The sequence below is a fragment of the Corylus avellana genome, chromosome ca11, assembly GCF_901000735.1.
Source record: "Corylus avellana chromosome ca11, CavTom2PMs-1.0".
Lineage (NCBI taxonomy): Eukaryota > Viridiplantae > Streptophyta > Magnoliopsida > Fagales > Betulaceae > Corylus > Corylus avellana.
This window is the reverse complement of record NC_081551.1, coordinates 4,402,502-4,418,203: the sequence shown is the minus strand read 5'-3', so window position 1 is coordinate 4,418,203 and position 15,702 is coordinate 4,402,502. Positions and strand designations below refer to the sequence as shown.

The 15,702-nt window shown below is 38.0% G+C and overlaps 3 protein-coding genes across 3 annotated transcripts; 1 reads left to right on the top strand and 2 right to left on the bottom strand.

Annotated features, from left to right (window-relative positions):
• Window positions 1-4,102: 4,102 nt before the first annotated feature.
• LOC132165910 (NDR1/HIN1-like protein 13) lies at window positions 4,103-4,909 on the bottom strand. Its single transcript, XM_059576616.1, has one exon. It carries the CDS (start codon window positions 4,907-4,909, stop codon window positions 4,103-4,105), a length of 807 nt encoding a protein of 268 aa, XP_059432599.1.
• A 3,685-nt stretch (window positions 4,910-8,594) lies between these two features.
• On the top strand, window positions 8,595-9,436 carry LOC132166254 (PLAT domain-containing protein 3-like). Its single transcript, XM_059577039.1, has 2 exons — window positions 8,595-8,703; window positions 8,784-9,436. The coding sequence occupies exons 1-2, from the start codon at window positions 8,626-8,628 to the stop codon at window positions 9,228-9,230; spliced, it is 525 nt and encodes a 174-aa protein (XP_059433022.1). The 5' UTR covers window positions 8,595-8,625; the 3' UTR covers window positions 9,231-9,436.
• Window positions 9,437-10,644: 1,208 nt separating this feature from the next.
• Window positions 10,645-14,100, bottom strand: LOC132166541 (inactive TPR repeat-containing thioredoxin TTL3). The gene is made up of 5 exons (XM_059577372.1): window positions 13,077-14,100; window positions 12,814-13,009; window positions 12,549-12,721; window positions 12,071-12,404; window positions 10,645-10,999 (listed from the first exon to the last, which is right to left on the bottom strand). The coding sequence occupies exons 1-5, from the start codon at window positions 14,048-14,050 to the stop codon at window positions 10,823-10,825; spliced, it is 1,854 nt and encodes a 617-aa protein (XP_059433355.1). The 5' UTR covers window positions 14,051-14,100; the 3' UTR covers window positions 10,645-10,822.
• Between the last annotated feature and the right edge of the window lie 1,602 nt (window positions 14,101-15,702).

Sequence of the window (15,702 nt, the reverse complement as noted above, 5' to 3'; positions counted from 1 at the left end):
GTTCCTACTTTTCATTTTAACTTGATCTATGTACGTACACTATATAGGACATTGCACTGTCTCATTATTTTTTCTTCTGATTTTTGTTTCATCCAGGACCTTCGCTCGATGAAGATGATTGGTCTGGGCACTGAGCGGGATAGCCTGTATTACTTCACCAACACGAGACCCTCACGGTGTCAGGTGGCAAAGTCAACTCCACAGCTTTGGCATCGCCGATTAGGTCACCTCTCCAATAAAGTTTTGTCATTTCTTTCCAATAATATATCTGAAATTTGTAATTCAAATTCAGAACAATGTTTTGTTTGTCCTCTCGCTAAGCAAACACATATTCCGTTTCCAACTAGTCAAATTTCTTCTACTGCACCTTTTGCCTTAATACATGTTGATATTTGGGGTGGTTACCGCACATCTATTCGTAGTGACAATGGCCCTGAATTCACCATTCCATCCTTTCATTTTGACAAAGAAATCATCCATCAGACCAGTTGTGTTTCTATTCCCCAACAGAATGGAGTTGTTGAACGCAAGCATCGTCACCTTCTCAATATGTCCCGAGCCTTACTCTTTCAAGCCCACTTACCCACACGTTTCTAGGGAGACGCTATCCTCACCGCTACCTATTTGATCAATAGAACCCCTACCCCCTCTTATCTGGAAAATCTCCATATGAGAAGTTACACAACTCGAAACCTTAATACAATCACTTACGAGTTTTCGGTTGTTTATGCTTTGCTTCCACTCATTCACAAAATCTATCAAAATTTGACCCTCGTGCCATACGATGTGTCTTCCTTGGTTATCCTTATGGTCAAAAAGGATACCGTCTATATGATCTTGATCATCACAAAACCTTCATCTCTTGTGATGTCCTTTTTCATGAAGATCATTTTCCTTTTGCCCAAGCCACCCCTGAGCAATCTCTACCGGTCTTACCTATCCCTTTTGATCTTCTTGATGATGTCGCTACCTCATTGTCACTTGTTGTTGAAGCTCAAGTTGCCCCTTCCACCATCTAGACTGCCCCATCTCCTTGTCCAGTCACTCGGCGACCAACTCGATTGACCCAACCACCTGCATACTTACGTGATTTTCATCTTGCTCAGGCTTTGCCATCTTGTACCACTCAATCATCTGAATTAGCGTTGGTGCATTCGTCAGGTAACCCTTACTCCCTTGATGCCTTTTTATCTTATACATGCCTCTCTAACCACCATCGTGCCTTTACCACTGTTATTTCCCTTGCACAAGAGCCAAAGTCGTTTTTACAGGCCATGCAAGATTCCAAATGGCGTGATGCTATGCGTGCTGAGGTGGATGCTCTTGAGTCGACTCAAACATGGACTCTAACTCCTCTTCCATTTGAAAAGAAACTCATTGGCTGCAAATGGGTTTATAAAATCAAATATCACCCAAATGGTTCAGTGGAACGGTATAAAGCTCGCTTAGTGGCTAAGGGTTACAACCAACAGGCAGGCCTTGATTATATGGAGAGCTTTGCTCTTGTCGCTAAAATGGTGACTGTCTGCTCTCTCCTTGCACTTGCTGCTTCATGCGGATGGCATTTGCATCAACTTGATGTAAACAATGCCTTCCTTCTTGGTGACCTTCACAAAGAAGTCTACATGCACCTTCCTCCTGGTTTCGGACGAAAGGGAGAGACTAGAGTTTGCAAACTCCCCTGTATGGGCTTAAACAAGCTTCAAGACAATGGTATGCAAAACTCTCTTCCACTCTCATTAATGCAAGATATAAACAATCCAAGGCCGACTACTCACTATTCGTCCGATCCCACGAAGGTAACTTCACAGCTATTCTCATATATGTAGATGATATTATATTGGCAGGCAATAACTTAGAGCAGATTCAGAAACTTAAGAAACATTTGGGTGACCATTTCAAACTCAAAGATCTGGGCAACCTAAAGTATTTTTTAGGCATCGAAGTGGCTCGCTCAAAAAAAGGCATCTTTCTATCATAAAAAAAGTATGCTCTTGAAGTACTTGAAGACACAGGCTTCCTCGGTGCCAAACCCAGCAATTTTCCCATGGAGCAGAATCTGGCACTCAGTAAGCATGATGGAGACCACATTGCGGATCCCTCGTCATATCGTCGACTAGTTGGTAAGTTGATTTATTTAACTATCACCAGACCAGATTTGGCATATGCAGTGCAGGCGTTGAGTCAGTTTATGAACAAGCCACACACATCTCATTTAGATGCATCACATAAAGTATTACGCTACATCAAGCAGTCTTCAGGACAAGGAATTCTCTTATCAGCCACAAGCAACATTTAATTACATGCATTCTGTGATGCGAATTGGGCACGATGCAGAGACACTCGACGTTCAGTCACTGGATATTGTATACTCCTTGGAAGCTTACCAATATTTTGAAAAACAAAGAAGCAAACAACAGTATCCCGTTCTTCAGTTGAAGCAGAATACAGAGTTATGGCCTCAACCTGCCGTGAAATTACCTGGTTAAAACAACTGTTGGCAGACCTCCATATCCCACATCCACAACCAGCGGAATTGTATTGCGACAACAAGGCGGCCATCCACATCGCCTTAAATCCCGTCTTTCATGAAAGAACAAAACATATAAAGATTGATTGTCACCTCATTCGCGAAAAGCTGCAGGATGGCATAATTCAGACTTTTCACATACCTACCACTCAACAACCTACTAATCTATTTACTAAGGCACTGGGTTCAAAACATTTCCATCACTTACTTGGCAAGTTGAGCGTTATGAATATCCACTCCAACTTGAGGGGGAGTGTTGAGGAAGAAAATATTAGCAACGGTCATAAATTAATTGAGAAAATAAAATCTCAAGCTCGTAACGTTAACATTCCATCTACGTGAACAATTTCCTTGTATAAAAGATCACAATATCAATCCTTAACGGCTATGTAAACCAAATTCTCTGTATAAATAGATCCTCATGTAAATCAATTATAATCAAGAAATATACAAGTATTTTCTTCTTCATTCTCTCACTATTTTTCTTGGGTTTTATCAGCTTGGAGCTGTGATTTTTCAGAGCTTTTATACTCTTTGATATAAGAGTTTTATGCTTTTGATCTTATTATTAATGAAATTGCAAAGGTTTATGTTTCAAAAAAAAAAAAAAAGACTGACTTGTGCGTCGGAGTGCCTATAGTCAAAGGACCGGTAGCCAGTTGACGACCCCTCTTTCTCTTTTGACCATAGAAACCTCATAGAAACCTCTTTCTATTGAAGCTCTCTCTGGTATTGCATGCAGGGATGGGATTGGAGGTTTCTGAGGCCATCAATCTTTTTCCCAATCAGGAAAATTACTTAAGGGGGTTAATGCTACTATACTTGCACTTGTTCCCAATAAGCAAAGCCCTTCATTGATGGGAGATTTTAGACCAATTGCTTGCTGCAATCTGGTTTACAAATGTATAACTAAGATTTTGGCTAATAGATCAGTATTAGTCATAACCAAGCAGCCTTCATACCTAATAGGAGTATGTCTGAGAATGTTCTTGTAGCTTAAGAGTTTGTTTGAGACTACCCTAAAGATAAAGGACAATCTCTGTACTATTAAGGTGGATTGCTTTACTATGACACTGGGTTTCTTGGAACTCTTTTATAACCCACCATCAAAATATTGTAAGAAAACATCTTAAGAGTCACAGCTTGGTCCAATTTTTCTTGGGCTCAAAACCAAGCAGACCCAAAAAGGAAAAAAAATACTCTGGACTAGAACAGAGGAGGAAGCATTTGCAAATGTTCATGTCCAATGTAACTAAACAGAGTTATTAATTAAGCATTTGCAGGAATCACTCAAGAAATTGCATGTTGCCTAGGTGCAAATTTTACAAAATTAAAACTACAGATGGGATTTTCTACATAAAGAATAATATATATGTATATATATATATAAGCCCATAAATTGAATTGGTTGACATGAAAGATTCGTGAAAGAAAACTCAGAGTGGAGGAATACTACATACCATATAGAGACGAAAAATGATAATAAAAAAAAAAATTGAAATTATTCATACTGCATGATCAAGAACACAACCAACAACACACCCCCATCACCACCATTAACTGCCTTCTTTTCTAGGACTCGAATTCTGTCTGACATTTTTGCCATAAGATCCGGGAACCCACCCCCAATTTACTCACCTTAAATTTACATGCAACCTGGGTATCAATAATCCATGTCTTCATGGTACCAAGTTTCATCTTCAACTGAAATTTGACATTTAGAGCTAACATGATTGGCAACTTAGATTTCTTGTCTTTCATACTCTTCTCAATTTGGTGAGGCAACGTGGCGCTTGATCCTTTTAGGACAACCTTAATCTTTGTAGATTTCTTCAGGTCCTGGTACAACCTTGGAAATTTTCCCTTGGCAAATTTTTTGCTCTTGAAAGATAATGTGGCAACCCCGCCGGTTCTGTAATAAATTCCCATGAAGTCATTGGGATTGTTGACCCTTAAGGAAATATCGTAAGCAGGCTGGGAATGTTTATGAGGGGAAGATTTAGGGTTCTTGGCTATGACTTGCACAACAGAGAATGTAGGAGCTTTTGGGTTAAACGCAAATGACAATGCTGTAATGGCAATCCCAATTAGAGCAAGAATAATCAAGATGAGACCAATTACCAATAGGCAGAAGGAGCAAGGTCGTGCTGCCTTCTTCTTTTGCATGCTCGGTGCGCGGTAGCGTTCGGCGATAAGGGCATTCTCCGGAGGTGGAATACGGTAAATTTGGTCTTTAGGGACTTGAATTACGTACGTTTCGGCGTGGTATGCAAGCGGAGGTGGTGGTATTGGGGGTGGCGGCGGTGGTGGTTGCAGTCGCCCCACTTGAGGATTGGCGTCGGTTTCATCACCTCCGGCAGGTGGGACCCGCCCCTCCATGAGTAAAGGGGAGGGGGTGAACAAATGGGTTTAAAGGGTGGCAAGGGCCAAGGCTATAGAGTGGAGGAGGAAAAATAATTGCATGGGAATAGGTGGTTGGAGAACATAGGAGGTGAAAGAAAGGGGGAGGTTACATGTTTGAGAAAAGGACAACGCATGTTGTGAGTGAGTATGTGGGGTTGAGTACAGCTCTAGGGTCACAATGTTTCCCAATAAAACCCTATTTTTGGATCGTTTTACTTGGTCAATCAACAAGTTAACAATTTCAAACATCTATGTTTTTTTTTTTTTTATATTGCCAATGCCAGGCAACCTTAACTTGTGTTCTTATTTTTGGAGCCATGATATAATATATATTACAATTTTCTTCCAATTTGAAAGTGGCATCCAATGAAATAAAAAGGAGCATGTGAAAGTGTTGATCATCTAGTTAATTATATATGATCACTTTTATTACAATATTGAGAATATGTTTTCTTTAATAACATTTTTAAAAGCATGTGAAAATGCTTCATTAATTGCCAAAAGGGCATCCTGCGAAATAGTTTTCTCTCAACTACATAATTGAAGTGAAGGTTCCATAATCGACAACAAATATTTCCATTTTTGGTACCACAATTTACCTATTTTTAGTTTTTTCCACTTTACAAGATATATGCAAGAAGAATTCTTGAATTACACCAAGCAATATTCCTGATTTAGGTCATAATAAGTCAGGGTTGTTACCGTGGAAATTCACTAGGGTTTGTTACACAACTTGCATATCTGGGGATTTTGCAAAAAAAGCCCTTTATCTAAGCAAATTAATTAAGATAGAAACTACAATTCAATTACAAAATATGATCATATATGTCACATGTTTATGTCATACTCACTAAGACCCACCTTTTATATTAAACACTTTATTTTAATTTCTTTGTTCAAACTTTGAAAATGATTGATTTGAGGCCTTATAGCTGTCCTCCAGTTGAATAACTCTAGTTTTCCTCCTAATTTTAGTCCATCGACAGACATTCAAAGATCAAAATCTTATCCACCCCCTTCACAAAACAAACTCCTCTAGCACTTAACGGCATAAATAGAAAAATCCTTCTTAATTTGTCTCCCATGTTCATCTACTCCACCAACTCATTCCTTATCAACAGCATTGATGGATTTGTTTGCTTCTTGTCCTTAACATCGATGCCCTATAGGGGAGAAAGCTTGAGGGCCAAAATCCTCGTCCTCCCGAGGGAAGATTACTTGAGGACGGATGACCATGTACCCAAACCAGACCAATCATGTTAAGACTCTCAAATTACGTTTGACATTGCTAATTGTTGGTTGATAGTCAATTGATTTATTGGTGTATGCATTGCCAAGCGCCCTGCCACACTAGGTCATGTGGCATAGTGATGGTAGCCACTTGAGGGCTAATGACCACCCACACCGGACCGATCACATTAGGACTCTCAAACTACGTTGACACTGATAATTGTTAGTTAATGGTCAATTGATTTATTGGTGTATACATTGTCAAGCGCCCTGCTACTAGGCCTTGTGGCATAGTGATGGTTGCCATGGTGCGAAGAACAGACTTATGGGAGAGCCCCCCCCCCCCGCACCCCTTCTTGTGTCGGTCCTTGCCATTAGCCTCATAGACATGTATTAGTAATCAGCTAGCATAATAACATTCAAACATTTGAAGTTCTTTAACTTCATATTTGCTTAGCTTGTCTTAGTTTCGGTATTCTCTTTATTTTTTAGTTTATTACCTTTATTTCTTACGCGTGAACTACCACTCATTTACACATTGTCTCTGTGAACTTTATCCCCTGCGCGTGAACACACAACTCATTTATACATTGTCTCTATGAACTACTACTTGTTACATTCAACCCCCTTTTTAACTATAATTTTTTGGCAAAAAAAAAAATCCTATGTTAGTCCAGCTTGGTAAATCAAACATAATCCAAATCACATGCATTTTTTTACCTGATCTCCCTATTTTGCCGTCGTTATGGATGATAGATTGACAGATATATCCTTAAAAAGATACTCAAAATATCCAGTTATCAAAATTACATTTATACCCTCAAATGAACATTGAAATACCCTTACTAACCCTCATTTCTCCTTTAAATAGTGTAATTTTTTCTATAACTAAGTGAAAAAGTCATGCTTCTCCCTCAGTAAATGGGCATAGACTAACAAAGTGAAAAGTTATTCTTTCGGGAAAAATAAATAAATAAACATTCATTCATCTTTTTCTTTTGGTTTAACAAAGTAAAAAGTTATCGTCTCTATTTCAATATCTTCTTGTTAGAAAATTATGAAGTTCAATAGAAATACGAACTTTTGTACCCGCAATGTGACACATTAGGCTAGAGCCAAAAAAAAAGGTTGTACCCGCATTTGCATTTTCCTCCCTCTTTTCCCCTTATCCAAATTATAAGTAGAAAAAGACCCACCAACTCCTATATATGCTGTTTTGGTTTAGTGTTGTTTTTCTTGGTGGAGTCGTGTATTTGAAAGAAGTCCGTTGGATTAAAACGACATAAATGGTGTCTAGTGTGTACAAACAACTGTGGGACTTGTTTAATTACATATAATAATGAATCCATACAACATGAAAAGATGTTGGAAGGAGGACGCACAGGAAACCAACACAATAACGTGTGATTTTTGTCCAATTCTTGCTCACCACCATAAATACTCCAAAGCCAAACGTGGTCGTGTTGACCAATTCCGCACCTTTTCTGGCACCCCCACTAGAATATGCTTCATTTTATCGGATAAAAAAAAAAAGTTCCAGACCCTTCTTCTTTCCTGCCTATAATTATGAAGACGCGGCCAAAATTATTAAAGTTTTCGGATATTTTGTCCGGTTGGACTCTCAACCCCACCACCTACTTTACTGATTGAGCTACCAATTTTACCCACCTGTGACCTGTCACTTGTCAGTGTTAATTTAGTAATTTTCTACCGCATTTGCCAACCAAGTTGCACCCGCGTCACACTGTCATTCCCATATCCTATGCCAACGAATAATTTATGAGGTTTATTTGTATTTTACTGACGTGGTTATTAAAATGATTATTGAATTCGTAATTAATTATTATTGAATTTTGATCAAAGAGTAATTTTAATAGTCACATTATTTATTCTTGAGTGGTAGATCAATCAGCTGGAATCACGCCTAATGAAGCGAAGGTTACTAGTTTGAATTTTCCTCTTCTCTCTTGTGTAGATATATTAAAAAAATAAATAAATAATCACATCATTCTTAGTATGACACAAATAGACTTTCTAAAATTACTCCATTTTGACTCTAAACACCAATCTTTTTTTACTATTAAAAACAAATAATTCAAAAACAAAACATTCTTAAAAATATAATTTTTTTTTTTTATTTATATCACATCGAAAATATTTTGTTCTAATATTATTATTGGTGGTCAAGAAGAGCATTAAGAATATTTCATATTTACCTTCCGTCCGTAATTTCTCTTCATTAATTAGAGTAATAATTATGCTTTCTAAGAAATTGCATTCTATGTAAATTATTAAATAAAATTTTAAGTTTTGGTACAAATATTTAATCACTTTTAAAAATATAACATAATAAATAATTTTTTTAATTCGCAAATTAACAATGCAAAACACGTTGGCGTGGAAGGGCTATATATAAAAAGAGGCGACGAAGCTTCACGCGTCAAAATCTATCCATTAGTTCAATGATGGCAATGGCATCCAACACTGTGTTCCTCTCCGTTCTGCTCTTTCTCTCCCTCACCTCCATCGCCAAATCTTACGTAAGATCCCCTTTCCCTTCCACCATTGCAAGCTGGTAATTCTTCTAACGAAAATGGTGGGTTTTTTTGTTTGTTTGCAGGACGAGGATTGCGTTTACACGGTGTACGTTAGGACCGGGTCGGTCCTAAAGGGCGGAACGGACTCGATCATCGGCCTAAAGCTGTACGACGCGTACGGGGAGTACGTGCACATCACGAACCTCGAGGCCTGGGGAGGGCTCATGGATCGGGGGCACAACTACTTCGAGAGGGGCAATCTCGACATTTTCAGCGGCAAGGCACCGTGCCTCGCCGCTCCAATCTGCGCGATCAACCTCACATCCGACGGCTCGGGTCACCACCACGGCTGGTACTGTAACTACGTCGAGGTCACGTCCACCGGGCCCCACATCCCCTGCGCCCAGCAGCTCTTCACGGTGGAGCAGTGGCTCGCCCTCGATACGGAGCCGTACGACCTCACCGCTATCAGGAATTACTGCCCCTCCGTCGCTCAGGATCGTCGTGGACGCCTCAAGTCTAGCGTGTAATTTTATTTGTACCGCGTGCTTATTTATTATTGTATTATTTTTATGTTTTTTAAGGTTTAAGGTTTAAGGTTTAATGTATGTTGTTGTGTCGGATCTATCATCTATGTATGACGAACTTAGAGCTTTTGTCGTCACAGTCTTTAATGGCTATTATGATCTGAATAGGATGCTTATTTTGGGAAAGAAGATTAGTGACCTTTTTTTTTTTTTTTTAATTTTAATTTTCTGTTTAGATAAAGTTCAAATATTTGGATTTTTTTTTATATGTCCCCACAAGAGTGGGAGGAAGATTCGAATTAGTGACCTCCACTTTATTAGACGTGGTTCCAGCTCATTGAATTACCTCTTAGAGACAAATATCTAGAGTTTAATTGGTAGGTTTGTGAACATGAATTTTTTTTTTTCTTTTAACTAAAAAAAATTATCGAAGCTTCCCCTATATATATTTTTATTTTTAAGTTTATTTCGCACATTTCAACCCAAGTTTGTTTGATCGAAATGAGTACGCCTGTTTTTTTTTTTTTTTTTTTTTTAAATGTCCACACAAGAGGGGGAAGAAGAATTCGAACTAGCTCCGCTTTATAAAACGTGATCATAGTCGATTGAGCTACCCTTTAAGAACATCCATCCCTATTAATTACACATCATTTCTCACATACTCGCACAATGCTATATATGTTAGTTTGATCAATCGAAATTACTTTCAATTGATCTAAACTCACAATATCCAATTGCATTAGTCAAATCTCAAATTTATCGACAAAGACATCAAATTGATAAATTTGTAAAATACAAGTGTCGATTTTGTCACTTTTTTAAGACCTAGATACCCTTTTGATAAAGAGGTAGGTAAATCACAAATACCAATTATGCATTTAACCCTTTAGAAAATGCCAAGCAAGGCAAAAGGATAATAAAATAATATAATAATTTAGTTGCAACACAAAGTGTGAACAAAGTTTTCATTTCAAACCTACATTCCCGATTTGGACAGAACTACATTGTCTTTCTCCATAATGGTTACAAATTCTCTTGCAACAAAAAAATAAAAAAAAAAATTACAAATAAATTCTCATTAAATCAGAATTCCTATTTAAAATAAAGCTTAGCAAATTGATAAATCTTGAAAAACAAACTAGGGTAGAAAAATGATCAAGAAATGCCACACTAAATATCCAACAAGCATATGCTTTCGACAGCATTTTCACACCATCCCTTTTGAGCTCTGAGTTTCATCTTTTTCGTCCAACTTTTGGAAAGTAGTGAAGGAAGAAAGATTGATTAAAAAATTACAAACAAAGATTCCACGCATTCAACTATACACATAAACAAATTGATTCCAATTAAATCTACTGCATTTTGCTCTAAAAAAAAGTATCAATTTTCTCCCCCTTCCCCCTATCCCCCTTCAAAATCAAACCATTGTTTTCACTTTTTACCCCCTATTGATGATTACCTATCATGTCATCGTTACACTCCTAGAGCTCCACCACCGAAGCAGAGGAGCAGCTCTTTTTCTTGTCTATTTCGGGCCTCTTTGTTCAAGCTGCATGGCTGGTTTTTCCTTCTATACGTACATCTAAATCTCTCTACTAGGAGAAGGTGACGACAGAGTCAGCTCCAGTGCTATATTTCATGCCCATGTCTTCACCATGTTGTTTCTTCAGTTGTATCTGGGCCTCTGACAACGCACGCCTCACCTCCTCGTCTTCCGGTGTTTCCTTTAACAACACCTCGTAGTCTTTTATTGAAGCTTCCCATCTTTCCAACTATATATTACATCCCAAAAAAGAAAATTAATCATATTGTTGAAGATCAACATTGCTAAACAACTCCGGCCTTCAGTTTTTTTTTTTTTTTTTTTTTTTTTTGTGTGAAAGATCACGATTCACACTGAAAAAATACTAGGATTTAAGTGGTTCTTTCAATGTAAGATATGTCCACAAGCAGGGGCAACGACAAAGAAATTTACTATCAAAATGGAATACAAAACAGTGAAGAGAATATCATTCAAAATTCCTATATACCTAAATATCACTTTCACATAAAAAAGAGGGAAAAAAGGGGGGGTTGGTCAATCCCTGTGGTTTACCTAATTTGCAATTAGCTCCCTAAAATATCAAAATGAACTTAGAGGTCCCCGAGGTATGCTAAAAAAATAATTTGGTCTCTACAGCCAAATTTCGTCAATTGACTTGACAGATTTCGATAGCGTGAAACTTTAAAGCTAATAAAATTGTGACTTGTGTTCTATTTAAGTAAGTGTCATACTAATGGAATCTGTTAAATTGATGGACGAAATTTAATTGTAGGGACTAAATTACTTTTTTGGTATACCTCATGGACCTCTAAGTTCATTTTGATACCACAGGGAGCTAATTGCAAATCAGGTAAACAATAAACTACAAGGACTGATTTTTCATTTTTCTTAAAAAAAAAAAAAAAAAAGTGAGAGAGAGAAACAGATCATCATTTGTGGTAGCAAAAGAGAAGTTTGTATTGGAAAAATCTCTTTATGATCGCTTTCGCCATAGGAAAAATCTCTTTTATGTGAAAATGATATCTAGGTGTATTGAAGTTTTGGGTTTTGAGTGATTTTCATATTTGATCTTTGATAGTGAATTTCTTTATAATCGCTTTCGCCGGTATACATACCTCACATTGAAGAAACCACATAAGTCTTGGTGCTCTTTTGTGTGATTGTTTTGTGTTGTTTACCGTATGAATTGGCGGGGATTAATAGGTATCAATGATTTAGCTATATATTCCTAATGCAATATATATTATTAAATCTCTTGTTTTAAAAGAAGAATGATATATATGAAGTGCAACGTGGTCACCTTGGCATTGCAATCGGCTCTTCTTAGTCTAGCCTTGGAGTAGGAGGGTCGGACATGGAGGGCAGCATTGCAATCCTCCACAGCTTTCTGAAATAGGCCAAGTTTGGACCGACAAGCAGCACGGTTGCACAACAGCACTGAATTATATAGGTCGTGCTCCAGCCCCTCCCCATACGCAACACATGCCTCAGAGAACCTTGATTTCTTGAAAAGCTCATTGCCTTTTGATCGAGCTGCTGAAACTGCCCGAGCCTTCCTCACCACTGGGTTCGCTTCCCTGTTGTTCGAGTCTAGCCGAGCTGCGCGCTGTGCTGTCTCCAGTGCATCATCGAATCTGTGAACTCAATTGGATATATACCAACAAAACCATCATTATAAGCAATTTCTTGACTTGGGATCCAAGTCTCAGTCAGATTTTAAGTTTATCAATTGTCTCAAAAGCTTAATCCGACGACGGATAACGATATACAACACTAACCTGCCGGCTACCATGTCAACTTGAGCCCGAATAACCAACAGATTTGCGCTACCAATAGGGCCCAGGAATCTAGTACAGGCGTCAAGGTGAAAATGTGGACCCTTCAACATTGCTTCATCTGCATCTTGATGTCTATGGAGCTTCAACAAGGCCTCAGCTTGCAAAGCAAATATCTTTTCAAAGTAGAAACCAAGCAATTTGTGAGTCACAAAATCACACTATATATGGTGCTAGATTAAATCAAAAGGATAAGCGTATGTCTCACCAATGGTGCAGAATCCGCGCCTGCAGATATGGCGCACCCTGTTTCCCTAATCAGGGTGTTCCAATCTCGTACTCTGCGAGCCTCTGTGCACTTGTTGAGATGCACCTGAAGTGTTTTCACTTTAGCAATGTCGTCGCCGTCGGCCTCCGGTCCTGCCTGTTTGTAGTGATACAATGCTTTTTCTGCTTCCCCTAATCTGCATGAAAAAAGAATGAGAAGCCATGTACATTCTCTGTTTGTCTAGTGAGAATCAATTTCCTTACCTCACATATAATGTTGCCAAACGATGATGAGCTCTGTGATAATGAGGTTCGATTTGAATGGCTTCTCTGCACTCAAAAACTGCCTCAAGAAGCCTGCCGAGAGCGGTTAATGCGGCACTTTTGTTGCTTCTGTATGAAGCCTTATTGGGATCAATGGAAATTGCAGCATCATACAAGGCCAAGGCTTCTGCAAATCTTCCATTCTTGTAATCTTCATTCCCCATAATCTTCAATGATTCAGGATCCATTCTAGTCGAGATTGCCCGGCACAGGGAACCCGACTGCTCTTCATTGGGTGTCATGTCTCTATAAGAACTCTTTACCACATTTCCCATTGCCGTACTATTTGGGTAACTTGCTTTAGGCTTTGGGATCTCTTCTCTTGCAGTCTTGGGAAGGTGATCAAAAACATTATGTGAATTATTCAGATTTCCTCCCGGTTGCCTCAAGTTACCAAGATTTCCGAAAAGCATGACATTGCTCGACGAAGCCCGGACAAGATTACCATTTCCTAAGTTTTTCTGCTGATCTATGAGCATGCTTTCAAGCTCACCAGAGATGCCAATGGCTTCCTTTGGCACCCTTTTGCCGTGGTTAACATATTCTTGGCTAGGAGTCATCTGTTTTGCGCATGCGCCTGCTGAGGGTATGATTGCAGCCTCATAGGATTGTCTTCTGCCCTGGTATTGGTGATACGCAGGAGGCCCCCTGTGAGGATTTTGGGAAGGTCTAGCCATTGGTTTTGATGAGGATTCTGATACATTTGATGAGGTCTCAAGGGACTCATCCGAGCCGCCTCGTCGCTTCCTTGAATTCGGAGTGCTTGGTGTCTTGCCGAAATTGGTTCCATTCCCGGTAGGAAGCGAACCAGTAGAGGTAGATCTTCTTGGCCAAAAACTACGCCGCCCAAAAACTGCATTTAATAGGCCACAGCCTGATTTCTTCTCCACGGTGTCGTCTTCCATTTTTGTCATCTCGTCTCAATTCTTGTGTTGTATGATGAAGGAGAAGGATTGAATGTTATTTAGCCGACAATGAGAAGAACATTTTTTGATGTTAAAACTGATAAAACTATACAACAATGAGAAGAACAACAACAGGCTTAAAATAAAACAAATGGAAAATGATGAGATTGAACTCAATAATATCACATGTTAAAAAACTACTGATGAATATTGTGTGAGGCCTACCCCCAGGAGATGATCTGCATTGCCTCCTGGAGGGGCTTCCATAAAACAATCTCTCTTTCTTTTGGGTCTCTTTCCATTATAGAGATGACGAAATTAGGTGTCAATGATTGCAGGAAAAGCGAAGAACATTTCTGCAGATTTGTTGTTTTATTAAAAATGATCTAGTTGACCTTCATTCCTTTTTTTTTATTATTATTATTTTTGTGTTTTTTTTTTTCTTTCTTTCCTTTTGGGTTTCTACTTTCTTGTGTGGTGGAAAAGGGAAACCAAGAGACCCGGTCTTGGATTCAATGAGGATCTCTAGATTTTTAGAAATTAAAGGACTTGGCCTTATCATATGCAGCTTATAATTCAAGCCTGGGATTTTCTTTTTATTTCATTCACAGCCAAGAGAGAGAGAGTGGGGGGGCACGTTCGAGTTTCCTTCTTTCTTTCTTTTTCTTTTTTTTTTCCTTTTTTTTTTTTAATTTTTTTTTATATTTATTTATTTTGAGCACCCACGTTCGAGGCCAGCTGTGATATATCAAAAAAAAAAAAAAAAAGGAAAAAATTATTTGTCTTTTGGCAACTCTAGCTCATGATCTTAAATTGCTTCAATTTCCAGTCTCTACTCGTGCAGACATGTCTACAAAGTCCCATCACATAACCATCTCCACATGGTGTGGTATTTTTTTAAAAAAAAAAAAAATTGAGCATTTTCAAATCTCATAAATTTAGGAGGGATTTCTTTCAATCGAGTCTATAAAATTATCATGTATCCTTTAGTATATGAGAAGTACAAGATTTTTTTAATTAGCACGTGAGTTTTATAGATTAGATTGAAAGAGTTTTCTCTGGCACCATTTGGAGAAAAAATTAATTTCCGTTTCCAAATTGATTCTTGACCGTCCATTACTTTCATGTACCATTGCATTAGCCTCACAATAGAAAAAGATGGTACTCATGGTTAGAGATTAAAACCAAACACAAGAGTTTCAATCCACTTAATTTAGGTTTGTTTTATCAAACCCTAGAGTTTCAACAACAGGTATGTGGTTTTTTCTCTCCTTTCTTAAAAATGGTGTCTTGCTATATAGATTTCTAATAATTTAATATTCCAGATTAATTTATTCTTGTGACATCATTTATGTCCTAGACATGATATTTATAGTCAAGAGTGTCGCTAGAAGTACTATAACTTTTACTGCAAAATCTCTTACAAACTGACATGCAGTCCATAATTAGTAAAATGATTAAGAAAAAACTTGACTTGTCAATCTAATTAGTTAGTAACTAACTTGTCAACCATACACTCTTAATCATTCTGCTAATTATAGGCTGCCACATCAATTTATAATATAACTATAGTAAAAGTTATAGTAACCCAAGCATTTTTCTTATACCTAATTTCAGTGATAGCAAATACATATGACTTCGTTTTGCTTCTGTCAAAAAAA